Raw genomic sequence first — 26,095 nt, forward strand, 5'->3', positions numbered from 1 at the left:
TAAATAGAAAATTTGGACAGCCAACAGGAGGTTCAAGAGACATATGAAAAGATACGGGGGGGGGGGGAGGAAAAAAAAACATACTTAGCCAGAAGTATTGGATAGTCAGGATTTTCTATGACTCAGAATGATTTAAAAACACTTCTTCTTTAAAAGGGGGGACAGGAAAGAGACTGGAGGAGGGAGGGGATTGAATGGGGGTAAATCTCATTATATTAAGAGATACAAAGGACCTATTGTAATATAGGGGAAGAAGGGAGGAGATGAGAAATATCTGAATCTTCCTCTCATCAGACTTGGCACACATTCAGTTAACTTAAAAAAAAACCTCTTACCTTTTAAGTATTAAAAGGGGAAAGGGGGATGGGAAGACAGAGACAGGGAAGGGGAGAAAAAGGGGAACTAACAGAAGGAAGGGAAGGAAAGAGGGGAAAAAGGGAAAGGAGAAAGAAAGAGGAAAAGGGGAAAAATACAAGCAGAGGGAAGATAGCATGGAGGGCAATAAAGAGTTAGTAATTATAACTTTGAATGTGAATGGAATGAACTCTCCCTTAAAATGTAAGCAAATAGCAGAGTGGATTAAAAACCAGAATCCCACAATTTGCTGCTTACAAGAAACTTATTTGAAGCAGAGAGATACATATAGAGTCAATGTAAAAGGTTGGAGAAAAATATATTTTGCTTCAGCTGAAGTGAAAAAAAAGCAGGGGTAGCAATCCTTATCTCAGATAAAGCAGCTGCAAAAATAGATAGCATTCAAAGAGATAAGGAAGGAAACTATAACTTCCTAAAATGTACCATAGACAATAAAGTAATTTCAATACTGAATATGTATGCACCCAATGGGATAGCATCCAAATTCTTAGAGGAGAAGACATGGACAGGAAAAAACTCTACTAGTGGGAGACCTCGCCCTTGCACTCTCAGATTTTGATGAATCAAATCATAAAATAAACAAGAAGGAAGTTAAGGAGGTAAATAGATTGTTAGAAAAACAAAATATGATAGACTTACAGAGGAAACTGAATGGGGATAGAAAGGAATGTACGTCTTTCTCTGCAGTACACAACACTTATACAAAAATTGACCATGTACTAGGGCGTAAAAACCTAATAACAAATTACAGAAAGGCAGAAACAGTGAATACATCTTTCTTAGATCATAATGCAACAACAATCATATGCAATACTGGGCCAGGGAGATATAGAACCAGAACTAATTGTAAACTGAATAACCTCATTTTAAAGAATGAGTGGATCAAACAACAAATTATAGAAACAATTAATTATTTTATCCTAGATAATGACAATAATGAAACAACATACCAAATCCTATGGGATTCACTCAAAACAGCTTTCAGGGGATATATTATACCTTTAAATGCTTACATGAATAAATTAGAGAAAGATGACATCAATGAATTAAATATGCAATTTGAAAAGTTAGAGAAAGAACAAATTAAAAACTCCCAATTAAATACCAAAAATAAATTCTAAAAATTAAAGGAGAAATTAATAAAAGCAAAAACAAAAAAAAGTATTGAATTAATAAATAAAACCAAGAGTTGGTTTTATGAAAAAACCAATAAAATTGATAATCTGGTCAATTTGATTAAAAAAAAAGAAAGAAGAAAACCAAATTGCTAGTATCACAAATGAAAAATGTGAACTCACCACCAATGAGGAGGAAATTAAAGTAATAATTTGGAATTATTTAGCCCACCTCTATGCTAATAAATTCGACAATCTAAGTGAAATGTATGAATATCTACAAAAATACAAGTTGCCCAGATTAAATGAAGAAGAGATTAAATACCTAAACAACCCTATCTCAGAAAAAGAAATTCAACAAGCCATCATTGAACTCCCTAAGAAAAAATCTCCAGGGCCTGATGGATTCACAAGTAAATTCTACCAACCATTTAAGGAACAATTGGTTCCAATTCTACATAAACTCTTTGGAAAAATAGGGGAAGACGGAACTCTGTGTCTTTCTATGACACCAATATGGTGCTGATGCCTAAACCAGAAAGAGTTAAGACACAGAAAGAAAATTATAGAATTATCTCCCTGATGAATATAGATGCAAAAATCTTAAATAAAATATTGGCAATACACTTACAACAAATTATCATTAGGATAATACATTATGACCAAATAGGATTTATCCCAGGAATGCAGGGTTGGTTCAATATTAGGAAAACTGTTAGTATAATTACTTATATCAACAAAAACTTATCAGAAATTATATGATTATATCAATAGATGCTGGAAAAGCTTTTGACAAAATACAGCACCCATTCCTACTACACTAGAGAGCATAGGAATAAATGGAGTGTTCCTAAAATAATAAGTAGTATGTATCTGAAATCATCAACAAGGATTATATTCAATGGGGAAGGTTAGAGGTATTCCCAATAAGATCGGGGTGAAACAAGGATGCCCATTATCACCACTATTACTCAATATCATATTAGAAAAGTTAGCTTCAGCAATAAGAGAAGAAAAAAGAAATTGAAGGAATTAGAATTGGGAAGGAAGAGACAAAACTCTCACTCTTTGCAGATGACATGATGGTCTACCTAGAGAATCCCAAGAAATCATCTAAAAAACTCCTGGAAACAATTAGCAACTTTAGCAAAGTTGCAGGATATAAAATAAACCCTCATAAATCCTCACCTTTTCTATATATGACTAGCAAGATATAGCAGGAAGAGCTAGAAAGAGAAATCCCATTCAAAGTAACCTCAGAAAAAATAAAATACCTGGATGTCTATTTGCCAAGGTCACTCAGAAACTTTTTGAAAATAATTACAAAACACTTCTGACACACATAAAATGAGATTTAAATAACTGGCAAACATCAACTGCTCATGGATAGGTCAAACTAATATAATAAAAATGACAATTTTAGCAAAACTAAACTACCTGTTTAGTGAACTACCAATCAAAATTCCAAAAAAATTACTTTAATGAGTTAGAAAAAGTTGTAAGTAAATTTATACTGAGAAATAAAAAGCCAAGAATTTCCAGGAATTCAATTAAAAAATGTGCAAAAGAAGGTGGCTTAGCCCTACCAGATCTAAAATTATATTATAAAGCATCAGTTATCCCAACTGTCTGGTATTGGCTAAGAAACAGAGTGGTGGACCAGTGGAATAGACTAGGTGCAATAGCAGGAAAAGATTATAGTAATCTGTTGTTTGATAAACTCAAAAAGTCCAGCTATTGGGATAAAAACTCTCGCTTTGATAAAAACTGCTGGAAAAATTAGAAGTTAGTTTGGAAGAAACTAAGATTAGACCAACACCTCACACCCTATACCAAGAAAGATCAAAATGGATATAGGATTTAGACATAAAAAGCAATATTATAAGTAAATTGTCAGATATATGGAAAAGGAAGCAGTTTATGACTAAGGAAGAGATAGAGAACTTCACTAAAAACTAACTAGATGATTTTGATTAAATTCAATTAAAAAAGTTTTTGCACAGACAAAAGCACTATAGCCAAGATCAAAGAAAATGTAGTTAACTGAGAAACAATCTTTACAACTAGTGTTTCTGACAAAGGACTCATTTCTAAAATATATCAAGAACTGAGTGAATTTTTTTTAAAAGCCATTCCCCAGTTGACAAATGTTCAAAGGATATACAAAGGCAATTTACAGAAGAGATCAGAGTGATCCATAGTCATATGAAAAATTGCTCTAAATCATTGCTTATTAGAGAAATTCAAATTAAAGCTTCTCTGAGGTACCACCTCACACCTCTCAGAGTGGCCAATATGACCAGAAAGGAAAATCATCTTTGTTGGAAGGATACATTGGTGGTGGAGCTGTGAACACATCCAATATTTCTAGAGTGCAATATGGGACTACGTCCAAAGGGCAACAAAAATGTGCATACCCTTTGATCCAGCAATACCACTATTGGGTCTATACCCTGAAGAGATGATGAAAAAGGGTAAAACATCACTTGTACATAAACATTCATAGCAGCCCTGTTTATGGTGACAAAGAACTGGAAATCAAGTAAATGTCCTTCAATTGGGGAATGGCTTAGCAAACTGTGGTACATGTGTGTCATGGAGCTCTATTGTTCTATTAGAACCTAGGAGGGATGGGAATTCAGGGAAGCCTGAAAGGATTTGCATGAACTGATGCTGAGTGAGATGAGCAGAGCCAGAAAAGCATTGTACATCCTAACAGCAACATAGGGGTGATGATCAATCTTGATGGACATGCTCATTTTATCAGTGCAACAACCAGGGACAATTTAGGATAGAGAATGCCATCTGTATCCAGAGAAAGAACTGTGGAGTTTGAACAAAGACCAAGGACTATTATCTTTAATTTAGGAAAAAACTGATATCTTATTTTCTGATCTTGCTATCTCTTATACTTTATGCTTCTCCTTAAGGATATGATTTCTCTCTCATCACATTCAATTTGGATCAATGTATACCATGGAAACAATGTAAAGACTGACAAACTGCCTTGTGTGGGGGGTGGGGGGAGGGAAGTAAGATTAGGGGGAAAATTGCAAAACTCAAAATAAATAAAATGTTTGTAATAAAAAAACGAAGGATGAAACAACATTAGATTTCTCTCTACTCAGGGATACAAATTTAATTCAAAATTTTTGTTTATTTTCAATTGGCTCAATCAAGTGGGGGAAAGGAGTAGAAAATATTACTTTAGGCTACTGATTACTTGAAAAAACCTTTTAAGCTATTTTTAAAGTAAGAGATCAGACTTAATTTGTAAGCAATGAACTTCAATGGTTGCCCATTGCTTCTAGAATCTCATTAGTTTTTACAATCTTTCACAATCTTGCCTTACTATTCCATACTCATTGAACTTTATTCTACTCTGCACACTCTGAAATCAAAACAGAATAGCTATCTCCTTGGTCCTTACTGTAACATAGTATCTGATTTTGCCTGGTATTCTCACATACATGGGAATATATTCCATCTTCACCTCCCACTCAGAGAATTCTTCTCTAAAGATGCATCCACCTTCAAAATTTGTTACCTTTCACATACAAAGTCTTTAATGGATTCCCTCAACAAAATTTCCTTTCAAATGACCTTGAACTATTTTTTTATTTATTTTTACATATATATGAGTTTGTGTTTGTGGGTATATTTGTTTTATATGTTACTGTTGTGCTCCTATTAAAATGAAAGCAGTTTGCTAATAAAGCATTTCATTCATTGAACTCATTTTACTATCATTTGACCCAGTGCTTCATTTTTAGATAATATTTATATAATGATTGAGTGATTGAGTCAAGAAAATCTGCAGAGGCAAATTTAGAACTCTTGTGATAAAAAAAAACTCCCCTAATATTAGAGCTCTTTAAAAGTGAGTGGGTTATGCACGGCTAGGTGGAGCAGGGGATAAGAGCACTGGTCCTGGAGTCAGGAGTACCTGAGTTCATATCCAGTGTCAGACGCTAAATAATTACCTAGCCATCTGGCCTTGGACAAGCCACTTAACCCTATGCTTTGCAAAAACTAAAAGAGAGAGAGAGAGAGAGAGAGAGAGAGAGAGAGAGAGAGAGAGAGAGAGAGAGAGAGAATAACAAGAGGGACAGCTCTAGAATTAAGAGGGATTGGGAATGGCTTCCCATCAAAGATGCAACCTTCACTGGTTTGAAAGAAGTAAGGGAAACCAAGAGGCAAAGATGATGAGAGAGCATTTCAGGAATGTTGTTGTTGTTGAATTGTTTCTTAGTGCTCTCTTTAGCAGAATATACTAAAACCTGATGATACAGAGATTAGCTTGACCCTTGTACAAGGATGACATGCAAATTAATGAAACATTCCATAAATTTAAAAAAGACTGTTTCTCAGTCTTGTCTCACTTTTCATGATCCCATTTGGTCTTTTCTTGGTAAAGATACTAGATTGATTTACAAATTCCTTCATCAGCTAATTTTATAGGGGAGGAAACTGAGGCAAACAGGGTTAAATGACTTGCCTAGAGTCACAGAACTGTGTGTGTCTGTGTGTGTCTGAACACAAGGGGATAAGTCTTCCTTACTATAGGCCCATTTCATTATCCACTACAGGGGTGGAAATTTTTTTTCTGCTAAGGACTATTTGCATAATAATAGCATCCTTTGCCTGCTATATTTGGTCAAACATTTAATTTATTCAGCACTAAAAAGCTCCTAGATTTACTGAATTTTGAGTTCTGCCTGCAATTTCCATGGTAGTGCCAGACCAAATGGTCAATGAGTCAGATGTTCCCCACCCATATCTACTGCATCACCCAGCTGCCCCCAAAGTTTAAAGTTGCAAGGGTTGGAAATATTGCAATATAGTTGATTAATCATTTTTTCAGTCATATCCTTCCTTTTTTCAGAGTCTTTTCTTAGCAAAGATATTGAAATGATTTCACATTTCCTTCTCCAGATCATTTTATAGATGAGGAAGTTGAGGGAAGCAGGATTAGATGACTTACCCATGGTGAGGCTATTGGTCAAGTGTCTATGGTAAGGTATTTCTGACATCAGGCCCAGAACTCTATCCACTGTACCATCAGTCTATGCAAATTTAGGCATGGAAAACAGCATGTTCTATTTCCTCCCCAGTATTATTTATTATTATTTTATTAATTACTTGAAGGTGAGACATTTTTAATGAAGTAGGTTCTTAAGAAATACTTTAAGTTGATTTAAACTGTCACATGAGAAAGGCAAGTAGACAGGTAGCAATTATTTCTAATCACCAATTATGTGTCAACCACTGTGCTAACTGCCAGGAAGACAAATACAAGCACAATCCCTGTTGTCCAAGAGTATATATTCTATTAGTAAGTCATAGATGTTATCCTATATGGTGAGATCTGATCTAACTGAGATCTCAGTTTTGAAAAATCAACAAGGAACTGATATAATGACAGTTTTTCTTTCTAAAATAGTGTACTGGGTTGAGAAAACAAGCAATATTTTTTCTGTGAATTAAATTAGAGAGAAATTTTGCACTAGGTTTCTCAGGAGAAAGACATTCTATGAATGCAAACATTAGCAAAATAGAATCTAGTTCCAAAAGAAGAACATAGCTATTGAGTAATGTGACTTGGAAAATCATAAAAGCTCAATAGAGAGAGTGTAATATGTTTGCTAAGTTCACTCACAGTAGCAGCCAAGTTCATGTTAGCAGTTGTAAAAAAGTAAATAAATAAACTGGGAAGGAGAAATAAGAGAAGAATGAGTTTCCACCATATGGATTATGTGAACATACTACAGGGGGTAGAAGACAGTAGCCCTGATCAGTCTTATTTTAAACCTCAAAAGTACTCCAAGTGAAGAGAAGTCAACAAGCCTACTATGTGTTTGGCATCATACTAAGCCCTAGAGGGGATACAAAGAAAGGTAAAAAGATAGCCACTGCTCTCTAAATGCTCACAATTCAAAGGAGGAGACACTGTGCCAATAGCTATGTACAAACATGATATACATAAGTAAATAGGAGGCAATCTCAGAGGGATGGCACCATAAAAATATGAGCTTCTTGAAACTAGGGACTGTCATATTTTTTCTGTGTTCTCAGCATTTAGTGCTTTACACAAAGTAGGCCCTCAGTAAAACCTTTTTTCATTCATTCTGTCAATGATTCATGCAGTTTTTTCTTTTACTACATTTACTATATGAAACAGCACAACCCTTCACAAAAAGTGAATTTCAGTCCATGACTATCCTATAAAGAATTACATTTGGATTTCTCCAACTTTAAATATAAGTGTATTCAAAACAGGATTGCAAACTAAAAATGATAAAGATATGATAGAATCAGAGTAATAAATGGTGAGATTTGTTGTTTTAAAAATTGGAGAGAGATTAAAATTCAATACATTTTAATAAAAGATAGATAGATAGATAGATAGATAGATAGATAGATAGATTCATTTATCATAAAACAGACTGCAGGATATTTTTTTTAGGTTTTTGCAAGGCAAACAGGGTTAAGTGACTTGCCCAAGGCCATACAGCTAGGTAATTATTAAGTGTCTAAGACTGGATTTGATTCCAGGTACTCCTGACTCCAGGGCCGGTGCTCTATCCACTATGCCACCTAGCTGCCCCTGAAGGATATTTTAAAACCAAAATGATCATTAAATAATTCAGAAAAACATATTTAAACTCCATTTTTGTTTTGGCTATTTTGCTATGAAATCCCTGCCCTCCTTCAGGTAAAATCTAATGGGGATAATCCAATTCAGTAAGCATCAATTTGGTGCCTACTTTATTCTGGGAATTTAACTAGATATTGAAATTTCAAAGTCAAAATGACCAACAACTATTATTTTCAGTCAAAAATGTAGATTTTACTGGAGGGACTTGTCATATGAGAGACAAAAACAGATCCACTGGTTTTGGGATCCCTTCACCAATAAAACCACAAATTAAGTATATATTTTCTTTATAATTTGGTAGTACAGTATTTGACTTTACATTAATTTATATAATATTTCCACAAATGTTCACAACAGTACTGTTTTCTGAAATACCTAGAGACAAAATGGGTACCTATTGATTGGGAACTGAATAAACAAATTGTGGCAGCATGGTACTGTGTAATAGAATATTACTGTTCAGTAAGAAACAATGAATGTGAAGAATACATAGAAGCATGGGAAGGCAGTTGATCAGTTATCAAAGGATATAAACAGATACATTTTCAGAAAAAGAAGAAGAAGAAATCAAAGTCATCAAGAGTCACGTAAAAATGTCCTTAATCTGGGGCAGCTAGGTGGAGCAGTGGATAGAGCACCGGCCCTGGAGTCAGGAGTACCTGAGTTCAAATCCAGCCTCAGACACTTAATAATTACCTAGCCATGTGGCCTTGGACAAGCCACTTAAACCCTTTGCCTTGCAAAAAATTTTCTTTAATCACTACTGACTGAAGAAATACAAATTAAAGCAATGCAGAGATGCCACCTCAAGCCTCTCAAATAGGATAACATGATAGAAAAGGAAAATGACAAATGCTAGAGGAGGTGTAGGGCAATTGAGACACTATTGCAGTGTTGAGAACTGATGCAACAGTTCCAAAGAACAATTTAAAACTATGCCCAAAGGCTTATAAAACTGTCCAACAATAGCAGATCAGGTTAACAATGCTACCAATTTAAATCATTTTTTAAAAATTTCCTAACTCATAATTGATACAAGAATTGAGTTGGAACAATTCTGAGGTAATATCTTATACCTATTGGATTGACTAATAGGACAGAAAGAGAAAATGACAAAAGTTGAAGGGGATGTAGGGAAAATGAGGCATTAATGCACTGTTAGGAGTTGTGAAAGTATTTAATAATTTTGTGGAGCAATTTGGAATTTATACCCAAAGGGGTATAAAACCACAACTACCTACCCTTTGACCCAGAAATGCCACTACCAGATTAATATTCCAGAAGAGTTGAAAAACAGGAAGGTAAAGGACCTACATGTATGAGTATTTATAGCAGTTCTTTTATGGTGACAGGGAACTGAAAACTGAGGGAATGTCCTTCAATTAGGGAACTGCTGAACAAATTGTGGTATGTGAACTGCTATTCTGTTACAAGAAATAAGGAACAAGCTGGTACAAGACCTGAGTTCAAATTGGGCTACAGACACTTAATAATTACCTGTGTGACCTTGGGGAAGTCACTTATTTACACTGCCTTGCAAACACCCCCCCCCAAAAAGAAAAAAGAAATAAGGAACAGTATGCTCACAGTAAAAACCTTAGATGAGCAGATACAATGGGAAATGTACTATATACAAAGAAATAACAATGTCATATAGGATGATCAACTGTAAATGATTCACCTTTTCTCAGCAATGCTGTGATCCAAGAGAATTCTGAAGGACTAACAATAAAGAATACTATCCCTTCCAAAAACAGAGCTGATAGTATCAAAATAGTAATTAAAAGATACTTGTTTTTAACATTATTTTTTCCATAAGGTTTCTCTTTTTGAGGGAGGGGGTAATGAGCTTTATTTTTCATGACTACACATTTTAACTTATATCAAATAACTTGTTTTCTCAACAAAGTGGAATGGGGGGAGGAAGAGGGAGAATTTGTAAATCAAGGTTTTAAAAGCCAATATTGAAACTGTTTTGGCATGTAACCAAAGTCAAAATTAAATAAAATACAAAAAAAGCAAAAACAGAAAGAAGAAAAAAGAAAACCATTATCCTCCTCCAGAAAGAGAACTGATGAACTCTGAATTCAGATTAAGGGGAGGGACATGTTTAAAAATTAATGTTTTATAACCAGAAATATTATCAATAATTTATATTTTTTAAAAAGAGAAAAGATGATTTTGGAATTTTTAAAAAATTTATGTATGACCCAATCATGAACACTAAATGTGACTGGACTAATATGAGAAGGATCAAGTACTCATCAAGGAACTGTGTGCTGAAGGTGATACAATGTTAAAAGCAGTAAGAATTTTCTGAAAGGTGTTTCAGGAAGACAGAAGCACAAAAGGAATGAGGCAAAAAACTTGAATGACATTAGTAAGTTTTTAAAAATGAATCATCTGTAGATCATCACATGTCTACTTTCTTATCATTATCAAATCTTTCAATGAACAAGATGCAATTGTATCAGGGATGAATTTTATGGAAATCTGAAGAAATAAAAAAAATATAAGGAAATAAAAAGCATAAGAAAATAAATATTTCCTCACAAACAGACCATACCTATAGTTACATAGTTTTTTGAAAGATAAAGAGAATGCATGCTCATACTCTACTTATTGTCCAACTACAGAAGCAGAAAAAAGGCCATAAAGTGTAGTAGAGAGGGAGGTGTATATAAATTAAAAGTGATGATGACAATGATGGTAATGAAGTAACATTTGCATGGCTCTTTAAGGTTTTAGGAATACTTTACATGAATTGTTTCATACTTATCTTCACAATAATACTGTAAGATAACTATTATTACCTCGATATTAGAGATGAAAAAATTGTAGCTCAGAGTCTAGATGACCTGCTTGTTTTGTGAGACCATTAAGTTTCAGAAGCAGGATTTCTTTGTTGGTCTTCTCTACTCCTGTTCTTTTGATGTCTGAATAATCATATTTATAATGAAGGATTACCTCCAATAAATTAAGGTAAGGTTTCTTATTGGAATTCTAAGAGTATCTCTAAAGAAAAGACTATTTTTACACCACAACTAGTACAAATTCCAAACCTTGAGAGAGGAAAGAAGGAAAGGGAAAGAAGGGACCAGTGAAGAATCCCCAATATCAGATGGGAAAACAAACATTTTGCTTAGACTAAACAAAATGAATTTAGGATTCAAGAAGTGGTTTAAAAAAAAACCAAAGAATGTAATCCCTCAAAGAAGATGTTTTACTAATTGTCAAAGAGACTTAGAAATTGCTTGGCTCCTTGTATCACAGAATGAATTTGGCAGAAGATAAGACTTTGAACTGAGATGTTTTCACATATTTCCTATCCTTTGACCTTTGAAAAATATCAAAAGCTCAGAAATGTGCTTTTTTTGGTTATGAATATATTTTCTTCTCATTCAAAAGATGCACTCTTTCTATTCACTAGCAAATTTTAATTTATGAAGACAAGTGACTGACCAATATAACCTGCAACCCTTAGGCTCATAGAATCACAGATTTTGAAATGGAAGGGATCATGTTTTGTTGTTCAGTCATGTTCAAATCTTCATGAACCTATTTAGGGTTTTCTAGGGAGAGATACTGGAGCAGTTGCTCATTTCCTTCTCCAGCTCATTTTACAAATGAGGAAACTAAGGCAAAGAATGTTAAGTGACTTGCCAAGGATCACACAGCTAATAAGTGTCTTGAGTTACATTTGAACTCATATTTTCATAATCCAAGGTCTGATGCTCTATCCATTGTGCCACTTAGCTTCCCAGAAGGAACAATACAGACTAATTGAGCTCCTTCATTTTATAAATGAGGAAACAGAGATTCAAAGAAGTTATAAGTGATTTGACCATGGAAGAAATGCAGGATTTGAACCTGGGTTTTTATGATTTCAAGGTCAGCATTCCATCTACTAAATTACACTGATTCTCCATGAAACCATTATTATTTTCTAATTACTTGTTTCAATACTTAAAACATCTCTAATTTTTTTTTTGGCATCACAATGGGAATGATGCATTTTTATTGTGTTATCATACTCCACAAAATCATAGGTGCCCAGTATGTGGGTCAGTTTCTCAAAAATCATTAATTTCTTAATCTTTGTCACTACAAGGTTCAGAAATGGTAAGTAGCACAAAGACTATTCTGTCAATAAGAGACAGATCTACCATGTGGTGATGGGGTTTTCCCAATTGCACCCTCCTCTTCCCCCCACCTTAGTTCAGCTAATACAGCTGGTTTTCTGTCCTTGAATATAAGACAGACTAAAATTCCCAAAAGATTTCTTTCCATCCTCTATCCTAGAATTTAAAAAAGCATATATTGGTCATTTCAAGACACAAAGGGGTGGTTGGATAAGACTGAGCCCCAGGGTTTTGAAACGCACTCTAGCACGAACAGAAAAAGGGGGAAAAATTACTTTTGCATGCAACCACCATGCACTGGCAAAAGCAGTTAAGGGGACAGATGTTTGGAAACTCATTCATGTCTTGCCAATTGGGAAATATAAACAGCATTCAATATTCAAAAAATTCAAAATTCAGTCATCGAGTCATATATTACTTGGCAATAAATTGTCCTGCCTTCTGAAGACTATATTCTGGATGGAACGATATTTTTTGGCAAGACATAGTTGGCTGCTTCTGCTCCTAAAAGCACATGTTAATTCCATCCTTCTCTGCCCTAGCCACCTGCATGAAAGAAGCCAAGTCAATGCAACAGACAGTGCAAACTAGTAAAGTATGACCCAATCAAATATGCAATTTTAGGGCTGTGTTTTTTTCCCCTAAAATGAGCAAAGGCATTCCAAATCAAAGGCACATGGATCTTCTATTCACTAGCCAAAAAGTTAGTGTTTGTAGGAACTTTCAGGAAAATCTAGTACGAGTACAAAGTATAGCTTACAGATCACTGATTTTGGGGGCAGCTAATTGGTGCAGTGGATAAAGCACCATTCCTGGAGTCAGGAGGAACTGAGTTCAAATCCAGCCTCAAATACATAATTGCCTAGCTGTGTGGTCTTGGGCAAGCCACTTCACCCACTGCAAAAAAGAAAAAGAAAGATTTTGGTGAGCCTGTGAGACTTGGGACCCAACTCCCAATTTATCTAGGAATATGCATAATTTTGACTCTTATTCTTACTCTTAGGAATGTCATTTATCTTCTGTATGCCTTAGTTTTCTTTTCTGTCAAATGACTTTGCATTAGGTGACTATACAAACTGGACAAGGTCTGGAGTGATTCTACCAGGACACATGTGGCAATATTAGGTACAAAATGTTCAAAATCCCTTGGGAAATAATGGGGAAAAAAATAAAAGGAATGAAGAATTAAGAGTGCAAATGCTTTCCAATCGTATTGATGCCATTCTCAACATCTGTCCTAGAACTTCAGCTTCTGTCCTGGCTCAATTAATCTCAGTATTGGTGAGAGTTCTACAAGTCTAGTCCAGGCTGCTCTTTGTCCATCTTGGTGTTGTGCCCCAACTCTTCCTTCTCTCCTCATTCCAATTGTGATCCCCATCTCTAGGGAGAATAATCAAGGAAACACTATCATTTCCAGAAAGGTCATCCTAGTCAAATTTCCTATGATTTCACTCATCTTTCCTGTCATATTCTAATTCCTCATTTATTATCAAAGCTCCTCTGTATGTATTGGTTTCCATTATGAGAATATATATTCCTGGTGAACAGGGCCTCAATATGGCATGGCCAAAACATAAGCAAATAATGTATTTTAAATTATTTGCCTGGCTTTATTTCTCTAAAGAATATTTTGCAGTTAAATTCAAAAAAATTCCTTTAGATGTCTTATTAGATGAAATGCCAGGTATTTTGCATATTCTGGAGACATTTTGAATACATTATTCTGTCTCTTCCTACTGGATATTGGTTTATTAATTCTATGAGTTTGTTTTATATTCTATTCCTTGGCTAAAATTTTGACTCTTTCAATTAGTGTTTATTTGAATCTCTTTCCTTATATTTATGACTTTAGTTTTTGAGTTTGTTAAGGCTAAATGTGATACCTGGCATTTCTTTGTTTTTTTGGTTTTTGCAAGGCAAATGGGATTAAGTGGCTTGCCCAAGGCCACACAGCTAGGTAATTATTAAGTGTCTGAGACCGGATTTGAACCCAGGTGCTCCTGACTCCAGGGCCAGTGCTTTATCCACTGCGCCACCTAACTGCCCCGATACTTGGCATTTGTAAGACAGAATCAAATAAAAGTAGTGAAAGAAAAGTTCATTATTTTTCTCCTGATCTTAGTGGAAAGACTTTGTGAGATTATACATTATGGATAATGCTCTTTTGTGTTTTTACATAGATATTTAACACAAAAAGGAATTATCTACTTATTTGCTTTTTTAAAAATGAGTGCCATATTTTGTCAGATTCTTTCTATAAAGATAGAATCATATTTTTTATTTTTGTTAATATGATCTATGTTTTATTAATATGATCTCTTATATAATGTTTGTTATCAGTATGGATTAGAGATATGAATCTATACATTCCTTGGTGCTATTCACATATATACATGCATACACACACTTCCAAAATTCATATAAAATTTGTTCAATGATATTTTCTAAGGATTACAATATTTAAATTCTCCATTTTGCTTTATGGTATTAAAGGATTGCTTTAATATCACTGCTTGTTTACATTTATCATTGAACTTTTGAATACCCTTAGAGCAGTCAAGTTTTGTAAAATTCCCATCCACAATTAAGAAATATGCATAAAGTTTTCAATTCCCATTCAATAATTGACAGAGATCTATCACATCTAGATTTCAAAAATTGTAACCAAAATCTGAACTTCTTTCTTCTTAAACTTTTGTTTCATTGTCAAAGTATGAAAAGGAGATATTGACATCTTCAACTATTTCAATTTCTATATATCTCTCTGCAATGTGATTTACATTTTAAGTTACTTAGATCTGTGTCATTCAGTGTCTTGTTAATAAGTGTTGATGTAAGTTATTAATTGATAATAGCTTTAAGTAGAATATTATTTCTGTGCTTCTTTTGATCATTTCAATTTTCAAAATCAGCTCTTCTGAGACCATGGTTACTAACCTTGCTTGAAAAATAAAATACAAAACAAACAACCTGAACTTTCATTCATTCCATTTCAATCCTTCATTTTAACTTCTTCTGAGTCTTTATGCTTCAGGGATTTTCCTATTTCAAAAAAAAATTTCATTCAGCTTGCTAAATCATTTTCTGTTTGATGGGTGAAATTTTCATATAAACATCAATATTGTGATTTTAATGATGTATTTCAGTTCATAACATCACCCTTTCCATCTCTGTTTTCCAACTCATCTTCTTTCAAAGGAAAATAAAACTGTTGGAAAAAAAGAAAGATGATCAACTAGAGTAAGTTATGAATTGGTATGTTCACACTCTTTTGTTTCTTGTCTCATCAAATAGCTTAGTTAAACATCATAAGTCCTTAAACTTTACTGTTTCTCTTTTTAATCTCCCCTGCATGGAAAACCTTTTGAAGTTGAACTTTCTTTTGCATGATACTATCCTTTTCCTAACATATTAAACTCATTTTATTTCTCCCCTTTCAGTTTCTTATTCTTTTATAGTGGAATTTAAAGCATTTTAACATTAATTTTGTGCACTTGCACTCTTTCTGTGCAAGAGGGAAATTTATAGGATATTTACTCATGGCATGCTATTCTTCATGCTGTCATACTTTTCTCACCCATCTCACTAATACAAAATAGTAATTTACTCTCGTTTTCTAATTTCTTCCTTCTTATATTTTTCCTCCATTAGAACCAACAGAATGTAACACAAACACACTCAAGTACCAAAATTGTCTTTCTTAATTCCATCTGTGACTCCTGAAGACAATAGGAAGACAGATGAAAAGACATATGTCCCTTCTATTCCCATTTGGATATATCATCATTTAGCCCAGCTAATTACTTAACTGCATTTTGCTTTCCATATTTCATTTTTATTCTGTGTTTTCGTTTTAAAATTTTGGTTTTGCTCATTAAAATTTTTTTTACAAAAAATAATGGTACAAGAATGAAACAGAATGTTATTATGAAGTAAGAATGGGTAGTTAAATGGTACAGTATTTACAATACTGAACCTGAAGTAAAGGATACTTATTTTCCTAAGTTCAAATTCAGCCTCAGATCCTTACTAGTTGTGTGACCCTGGGTTAGTTACTTAACCCTATTTACCTCAGTTCCTTATCTGTAAAATGAACTGGAAATGGCATACTACTCATATCTTTTTCATGAAAATCCCAGATTACATCACAAAAAATCAGACATGACTAAAATGCTTGAATAAAAGCTCTAAGAAATGATGAACAGGAAAACTACAAAAGTGTGGAAAAACCTAATACAAATTGATATAAAGTAAAGGAAGCAAAAACAGGAAAACAATATATACAATGACTATAACAAGTAATAGAGAAGAAAACATTATGGAATAAATTTTCCCTCAAAAAAGTAGGCTCTCCAAGAAGCAATAAGAAAGCACAAGTGTATTAAGAGGAAGGGGAAAAAAATCATAGGAAGAACAAATGCTGTAGGTAGATAGCTCAATCAATTCCTGGAACACAAAGGTGGGGAAAACAGCCTTGCCTCTCAAAGAGTTTATATTCTGCTATTAAAAAGAAGTATTACAATAATGTAAGATCCTTTAAAATTTTTAAATCCTATAAGCTTGAATAAGAATCCTTATTTATCTGAAATGAATTACTCTCATTTTGGATATTTATATAAAACATTAGAAAGGTAAAAGTAGATGAAGTAGAAAGTAGAAAACTATGGATTAGTAAATCTAAGAAACAATGAGAGTACCAATCCTCCAACACTATCTCAGGATGTCTTGAATGGTTCCCATCCATTTGCTTCTGTTTTAAAAGGAAAGAAAACTATCATTCCAAGAAACATATTTTTCCATATTTGAAATATCACGCTACATATGTTATAACTGATGAGTGGCACACAGCTCCAAACTTATGTTTAGCCACATTTCCCAAATACTCAGGTTAAGAGAATAGAATAGGGAAAAAAGAATACATATGGTTTTACTACACTTGCAGAAGATGCTATAAATGGACATATTAGATCTTTTCTAAACTGACATTCTATTCATTTTTCACTACTAACACCAATAAACCATGTCATGTTAAAAATATTTTCTCTCAGCTCATTATGGAAAGGCAGTGCTGTGTGGTGAAATGAAATTCTACTCTTGGAGACTTTGCTTTAAATCCTGCCTCTAGTCATTTTGAGATATATGTGTCTAGTTCCTTAACTGTGCCTCATTTACTCTATAGGGGGTATTTTTCCTTCAGAAAACAGAAAGTATCATGGCATGAGGTTGTTGTGAGAATCAGTAAACATAATGGCTAGATATAGAGTTGACTTTCTTCTATTCTGTGTGGATCTTGTATGTTTGTAGCTATTCATAGTCATGCTTTCTGCCTCATTAGAATGGAATATCCTGAAGGGCGGGGATGTGTTTACTCTTTTTTTTATCCTCCAACACATTATATAATAGCTACTAGGCATAGGTAAGCTCTTATTAAATTCTTCCTGACTGACAAGGTAAAATGCTTTGGAAAATATAATTTGTTATAGTATTAGATATTAAAATTATATGGAACCCCATTTACAATTGCTTAAGCCAAAAAGAATGTAGATATTATTCATATTGAATTTTTTAATATCATGCAGAAAGTCAGCAGGAATGTCAAAATGATGCAAAATAATTGGGGGGGGGATTTAGCTTTTAGATATACTCTTGGCCATACCCCATATAAAATGAATACTATTAAGCCCCAGGATCTAATATGAAACATCACAATCTAATTGTCTCAATTAGAGACTTTTTTTTTAGTTTTTGCAAGGCAATGGGGTTAAGTGGCTTGCCCAAGGCCACACGGCTAGGTAATTATTAAGTGTCTAAGAACAGATTTGAACTCAGGTCTTCCTGACTCCAGGCCCAGTGCTCTATCCACTGTGCCACCTAGCTGCCCCTCAATTAGAGACTTTTATATCCTATAATACAATTGGAAAAAAAATCATTGCCTTAATGGTTTTGATTTTCACGAAAGTGTAGGACTTATTTTAAAGACTTATATGATTTATTTTTCCTTTCCATTTCTGTGAAGGTATCACCTCCCTTCTCATGAAGGCTCATTCCTTCTAGGAAAATAACAACTCCTAGCTTTTTAAACTTTACAAAAACATTTATTCTTTAGAGAACTTCATATAGATTGGACTTCCATTCAGGATGGAGGAGAGAAGCCAGACTCTGTTTTAAGCTTTCCTTGCTTTCCCTCAGAACCAAAAAGCATCAAACTTCTTAACAGATTTTGGAGTGACAGAACTCACAAAAGAACAGTGGGGAACCCCTTCCAGCAAGGTCTTTCATGGGGAAAATGTTAGTGTGGCCAGGATAGGGAGCAGAGACTCAGACAGGGATGGCAGGGCGAGGTGGGGAATAATCATGGCAGGGAGAGCAGAAGCTTTTTGCAGTGCTTGGTGGGTGAATTGGGAGAGCTCCAGCTTGGATTAGGAGAGCTCCAGTGGAGCTAACCAGTACACCCTTTTAACCAGCTCACCTGTTTTGGAAGGTTGGAACTGGAAACCCTCCACCTTCCACTACCCCCAGTATTCCCAGTGGAATTCCCAGCAATCCTGGGGGAAGGTCTAGTGTTCACAAGTACAAACACAGTACAAACACAGAAACAACCTAGGTGCTCACACTTGGGTGTGGATAGTAGTACTTTACCAGTGCTAACTATCCAGAGAGAATCTCTGGTGTTTCCAGCCCTGATGGCCTTGTCCATTGACTTGGTAGGCCACTAACATGTTCAACAATGACAATCCAGAGAAAGCTTCTGGAATTCTTTACTAGTTGGTCCACTGAGTAAGCCCCTGAAGATCCTAAACAAGGCCTCTAGGGTTCTTAACTCCAAAGGTCTGTGAATCAGTCCCTCTGCCAATACAAGATTCTAAGGAAGGTTACAGATTTGGCTCAACAAGGGAATAAAGCATACATTCAGTTGAGTTTAGAAATTTACCTTACCTTTCAAGTATTAGGAGGAGAAAGTGGAGGGAGGAAAGCAGGGACTGATAGAAAGGAGGAAAGGAAGAAGGAGAAAAGGGAAAGGGAAAGAAAAAGGAGGATGGTGGACAGAAGGCAGGAAACACACTGAGGAAGGCAGTATTCAGCAACAAAATACTGGGGAGAAGGGAAGAAAGTGAAAGAAGGAGAAAAGTACAAATGGGGGAGATAGCATGAAGGGCAATAAAAAGTTAATTATAATTGTAATTGTTACTGGGATGAACTCTTATAAAACAGAAACAGAAAGTAGATTGTATTAAAAATCAGAATCCTATAATATGTTGCTTACAAGAAACCCATAGATCTAACCATAAAATCAACAAGAAGGAGGTTAAGGATGTGAATAGAACATTAGAAAACTTAGATATGATAGATGTTTGGAGAAAATTGAATAGGGATATAAAGAAATAACCCTTTTTTCTGTGGTACATGGCACCACTCAAAAATTGACTATGTATTAGGACAAAAAATCCTTATTATAAACTGCAAATAGGAAGAGATAATGAATGTATCTTTTTTCAGATCATGATCCAATAAAAATCATGTGTAATAAACAGGCAAGGAGAGATAGAACTAAAACTAATTGGAAGCCAAATAACCCAATTTTAAAGAATGAGTGGCTCAAACAACAAATCATAGATAGAATTATTGAAGGGTCAGCTAGGTGGTACAGTGGATAGAGCACCAATCCTAAAGTCAGGAGGAGCTGAGTTCAGATCCAACCTTAGACACTTAATACTTGCTTAGCTATGTGACCTTGAGCAAGTTACTTAACCCCATTGCCTTGCAAAAACCAAAAAAGAAAAGAAAAAGAATGAATGATTTCATCCAAGCCAATGTCAATAATGAGACACATACCTAAACTTATAGGATAGAACCAAAGAAGTTATTAGGGGAAATATTATATCTCTAAATGCTTATATGAATAAATTAGAGAATGAAGAGATCAATGAAATGAGCATGCAACTAAAAAAGAGAAAGGATGAATTAAAAATCCCCAATTAAACACCAAGTTAGAAATTCTGAAAATTAAAGGTGAAATTAATAAAATTAAAAGCAATAAAACTATTGAACTAATAAGCAAAACCAAATGTTGGTTTTATGAAAAGAACCAACAAAATATATAAGACTTTGGTTAATTTGATTTTTTTAAAAAAAGAAGAAAATCTAATTACTAGTATCAAAAATGAAAAAGGTATATTCATCATCAATGAGGAGGAAATTAATCCAATAATTCAACACTATTTTGCCCAACTATATACCAATAAATTGGATAACCTAAGTGAAATGGATGAATATTTACAAGAACATAAATTGCTCAGGTTAAAAGAAGAGGAAACTAAATACTTAAATAACCCTATCTCAGAAAAGAAATTGAACAAGCCATCAATGAACTCCCTAAGAAAAAATCTACAGGAACAAATGGATTCACAAGTGATTTCTACCAAACATTCAAGGAACAATTATTTCTAATTCTATATAAATTATTGGAAAAAATAGGTTGATAAGGAGGTCTATCAAATTCCTTCTATGACACCAATATGGTATCTAAACAGGAAATACAAAAGAGAGATAAAGTTATAGATCAGTTTCCCTAATGACTACATATGCAAATATTTTAAGTAAAATATTAACAAAGCAATTAAAGCATGTTATCTAGGATAATATACTATTATCATACAGGATTTATATCAGGAATACAGGGTTTGTTCAATATTAGGAAAATTATCAACATAATTGACCATATCAATAACAAACCTAACAGAAATCACATATATATGCTGAAAAAACTTTTGATAAAATATAGCATCCATTCCTATTAAAAACTCCAGGGAGGGGTGGCTAAGTAGCATAGTGGATAGAACACCAGCCCTGGAATCAGGAGTACCTGAGTTCAAATCCAGCCTCAGACACTTAATAATTACCTAGCTGTGTGGTCTTGGGAAAGCCACTTATCCCCATTTGCCTTGAAAAAGCCTAAAAAAAAAACTCCAGGGAACATAGGAATAAATGTAATGTTCCTTAAAATGATAAGCAGTATCTATCTAAAACCATGAACAAGTATATGTAATAGGGATAAGCTAGAAGAATTCTCCATAAGATTGAGGTAAAAAGGATATCAATTATCACCACTATTACTCAATATTCTACTAGAAATATTAACTTTAGCAATAAGAAAAGAAAAAGAAATTGATAGGATCAGAATTGTTAATAAAGAAACAAAATGCTCATTCTTTGCAGATGATATGATAGTATACCTGGGCAACCCTAGAAAATCATCTAAAAGGGGTAGTTAGGTGGTGCAGTGGATAAAGTACTGGCCTTGGAGTCAGGAGTACCTGGGTTCAAATCTGGTCTCAGACAATAATTACCTAGCTGTGTGACCTTGGGCAAGCCACTTAACCCCATTTGCCCTGCAAAAACCTAAAAAAAAGAAAAAGAAAAAGGAAAAAAAGAAAATCATCTAAAAAACTACTGGAAACAATTAGAAACTTTAGCAAAGTCACAAAATATTAAATAAACCCATTTAAATCCTCAGCATTTCTATTCACTATTAACAAGATTCAACAGAAAGAGATAGAGAAATCTCATTTAAAATAATTTCAGACAACATAAAATACTTAAGAATTTACCTGCCAAGGAAGATTCAGAAGCTTCATGAAAAAACTATAAAACATATTTCACACAAATAAAATCAGATCTAAATTATTGGGCAAATATCAATTGCTTATTGGTAGGCTAGGATAATATAATAAAAATGACAATTCTTCCTAAATTAAATTATTTATTTAATGCCATACAAATGAAACTTGGAAAAAATTACTTGAGTGAGCTAGAAAAAAATAGTAACTAAATTCTTATGGAGGAATAAAAGATCAAAAATAACAGGGGAATTAATGAAAAATGCTACAAAGGAAAGCAGCCTAGCCATACCAGCTCTAAAATTCTATTATAAAGCATCAGTCATCAAAAATGATACTGATACTGGCTAAGAAATAGAGTGGTGGATCAGTAGAATAGGTTAGCTGCAAAAGAGATGGCAATAAATGTCTATAGCAATCTGCTGTTGATAAACCCAAAGTTTCCAACTTCTGGGAAAAAACTGTCTTCGATAATAACTGCTGGGGAAAACTGGAAGATAGAATTGAAGAAACTAGGCATAGACAAGTCTCACAACTGATGCCAAGATAAGGTTGAAATGAGTGTAAGATGTAGATATAAAAAATATTTAGATATAATATTGGGGATGGGGGGTCAAGAAGGAGGAGTAAAGGTAGGAAATCCCAGAAGCTCTCTCCCAGTCCTCTCCAAATGCTTTAAATAATGGCTATAATCAAATTCCAGGGTGGCAAGATCCACAGAAAGACTGAATGAAACAATTTTCCATCCCAAGACAACTTGGTAGATCCTCAGGAAAGCTCTGTTACCCTTGGGTTGGAAAGGGACCAAACTCATCCCTGGCCACTCTGGAGCTGACTCCAGTCATCTAGGAAAAGCCAATGGAGTGCCTGGGTCCCTGGTGGTGCCTGGTTCAGTGGCATGGGTTGTTTTCCAGACCTCTCAGCCCAGGGATTGTCAAGGAAAACTTGGAAGGTCAGCAGGAAAATTCTGCCACACCAGAGTAAGTGCAGAGCCCACTCTAGTGCAGGCCTCAGGAATCCAGGCCCAATAACCAGAAGCAGGCCTGAGGATCACCTGGCAGAGAGTCACCCAGCAGTTGCTTCCAGAGTGGTCAGTCCACAGATAGTAAGGGGGTCAGGGGAGACTGCTATCTCTGCTATCTCTGAGGCAGGAATCTGTTGCTTTGCCCATAGTCAGATCCCAGTCTCTGAAAGTAGAGCTTCACTGCCATAATGGAGCAGGTACCCTCTTTCCAGGATAGAGGGGAGTGCTTATAGAGTGCACAGCCAAGGAGAACAGACAGTCTCTAATAAGACCTTGAAGAAATTGAGGTTCCTAGGGGGCTGTCCCTGAAGACAACTGTATAAACTCTCAAATGCTTGGAAAAGTGCATCCTTCACTCTGGAAACAGAGCTCCCCCTTAATGAAGAGTTAAAATCAAATCATACACTGGGGAAATGAGCAAACAACAGAAGAACAATCTGACCATAGACAATTACTTTGACCCCAAGGAGAATCAAAATGCATACTCAGAATATAATAAAGATAACAAAGGTTTTGTACCCAAAACATCCAAGAAAAATATGAATTGGACCTGGCTAAGAAAGAGCTCAAAAAATGTTTTGAAAATCAAGTAAGAAAAAAAGAAAATCAGGTAAGAAAGGTGGAGGAAAAATTGGGAGGAGAATTGAGAATAATGTGAAAATCATGAAAATCAAGTCAGCAACTTTGTGAAGAAAATACAAAAAAAAATCCTGAATAAAAAATATTGAAAACCATTTTAGGTCAAATGGAAAAAGCAGTCCAAAAGATCAAGGATGTGAGGAAAACCATAAAAAAGCATAATTGACAAGATGGAAAAGGAGATACAAAAGCTCTCTGAATAAAATAATTCCTTCAAATGTAGAATGAAGCTATGGGAAGCTGATGACTTTTTTATTTTCTTTATTTATTTTATATTATTATTATTATTATTATTATTATTATTATTATTATTATTATTACAATAATCTTGTTGTGAGAGTAATCATAAACTCCCTCCCCCCCAAAAAAAACATTGATAAAGCTCAAGAAAAGTGAGAGAGAGAGAAAAAAAAAGTGTACTTCAGTCTGTGTTCAGGTTCCAGTGTCTCTATCTCAGGAATGAGTTGCCATTCCCATCATAGCCAGCAGAGAAGTTGCTTCAATATTTTTCCCACAGTTGCAATCATTAGCTGTATTTCCCTTCACTCTATTCCTCTCCACTCTCAACTATTCCATTCTCTCTCTCTCTCCTTTCATCTTGTCCCTGTTCAGAAGTGTGTTGTATCTAAGTACCCTCTCCTGCAAATCTTCCCTCTCTTCTATCACTTATTCGCTCCTTCCCTCCCCCACCCCATTCCCCCTTATCCCATCCCTTTCTTCTCATTTTTCTCTATGGTAAGATAGATTTATATACCCCATTAGGTGTGTATGTTATTTCCTCTCTGAGTCACTTATGAAGTGAATGAAGGCTCGTTCATTCCCCCCCTCACCTTGATCCACTCCATTGTAAAAGCTTTTTCTTGACTCTTATGTAAAATATCTTTTTCCTTTCCTTTCTCTTCCTTCCAGTACTTTTCTATAACCCATTGACTCCATCTTTTTTCTGTATTATACCATTATTCAGCTCCTTGCTGTGCCTTATCTATCTATCTATCTATCTATCTATCTATCTATCTATCTATCTGTCTATCTACATATATATACTCCTTCTAACTGCTCTTGTAAATAAGAAAGTTCATATGAGTTATCAGCATCTTCTTCCCATACAGGAATACAAGGAGTTCAACATCATTAAGTTCCTCATTATTAGTCCTTCTCATCCACTCTCTCTATGGTTCCCCCAAGTCCTGTACTTGGGGGGTCAAACTTTCTGTTCAACTCTGGATGTTTCAATAGGAAAGTTTGAAAGTCCCGTTTCATTGAAACTCCATCTTTTCCCCTGAAAGAGGATGTTCAGTCTTGCTGGGCAGTTGATTCTCTGTTGTAAACCAAGATCTTTTGCCCTCTAGAAAATCATATTCCCAGTCCTACAAGCCTTTAATGTAGACGCTACCAGATCACATGGAATCCTGACTATAGAGCCACAATAGTTGAATTGCTTGTTTCTGGCAGCTTTTAGTATTTTCTCTTTGACTTGGGAGTTTTGGAATTTGGCTATAATATTCCTGGAAGTTTTTCTTTTGGGATCTCTTTCAGGGGGTGATTGGTGAATTCCCTCAATTTCTATTTTACTCTCTGCTTCTAGGATCTCAGGACAATTTTTGCTGTATTATTTCTTGAAATATGAAATCTAGGCTCTTTTCCTGGTTATGACTTTCAAGTAGCCCAATAATTTTTAAATTATCTCTCCTGAATCTGTTTTCAAGGGCAGTTGTTTTTCCAATGAGATATTTCACATTTTCTTCTAATGGGGGGGCGTGATATAGTTTGATTTCTTCCTGAGTTCTCACAAACTCATCAGCTTCCTTTAGTTCCATTCTGCATTTGAAGGAGTTATTTTCTTCAGAGAGTTTTTTTATCTCCTTTTTCAGATGGCCAATTCTGCTTTTTAAGGCATTCTCCTCCTTTGCCTTTTGTGTTGCTTTTTTCATTTAGCCTAAACTGGTTTTTAATATTCTCTTTCCTTCAGTATTTTTTTTTTGGTATTTCTTTCACCAAGTTGCTGACTTGGTTGTCATGATTTATCTTCATTGCTCTCATATCTCCTCGCAATTTTTCCTCTACCTCTTATAATTGTTTTTCAAAGTTTTTTTGAGCTCATCCTGAGCCCATTTTCTATTTCTCTTGGAGGTTTGGATACAGAAGTTTTAATTTTGTCATCATCTGGGTGTGTATTTTGATTTTCCATGGAAACAGAGTAATTTTCTGTGGTCAGATTTTTCTTTTTCTGTTATTTGCTCATTTCCGCAGCAGCCTATGAATGATTTATGGCACATTCAAGGCTTTGGATTTTTGGGGGGGGCATCCCACAGTGACCTTAATTCCTCCAAGGTCTTATGAGAGCAGTCATCAATTGAGGAATTACTAAAGAATTTGTGGTAAATATATGTGAGGGAACACTACTGTTCTATAAAAAATCATGTGGGATAGGATTTCAGAAAAGCCTGGAAAGACTTGTATGAATTGATGCTGAGGGAAATGAGCAGAACCAAAAGAACATTATACACACTAACAGCAATATGGAA

The 26,095-nt window shown here is 34.6% G+C and overlaps 1 protein-coding gene and 1 pseudogene across 8 annotated transcripts in view; one reads left to right on the forward strand and one right to left on the reverse strand.

The window, feature by feature from the left end:
- PRDM5 (PR/SET domain 5) overlaps positions 1-26,095 on the reverse strand; it is a 224,190-nt gene that overhangs the window by 46,243 nt on the left and 151,852 nt on the right. Inside the window, exons 15-16 of one of the 8 annotated variants that reach the window (XR_012476834.1) lie at positions 15,228-15,498; positions 1,661-13,435 (exon numbers count right to left, since the gene is read on the reverse strand). The exons of 4 other annotated variants lie outside the window; for them this stretch is intronic. Coding sequence is in view for 2 of the 4 variants with exons in the window: in XM_074228330.1 (XP_074084431.1) it covers positions 15,433-15,498 (66 nt within the window). In the remaining 2 variants the exon portion in view is untranslated. Of the gene's footprint in view, positions 1-1,660; positions 15,499-26,095 lie in introns of those variants that run through there. 3 more of the 8 variants (XR_012476835.1, XM_074228331.1, XM_074228330.1) reach the window with 3 other exon arrangements.
- LOC141519741 (U6 spliceosomal RNA) lies at positions 5,746-5,842 on the forward strand (annotated as a pseudogene).

This window comes from Macrotis lagotis, chromosome 3 (genome assembly GCF_037893015.1).
Source record: "Macrotis lagotis isolate mMagLag1 chromosome 3, bilby.v1.9.chrom.fasta, whole genome shotgun sequence".
NCBI lineage: Eukaryota > Metazoa > Chordata > Mammalia > Peramelemorphia > Peramelidae > Macrotis > Macrotis lagotis.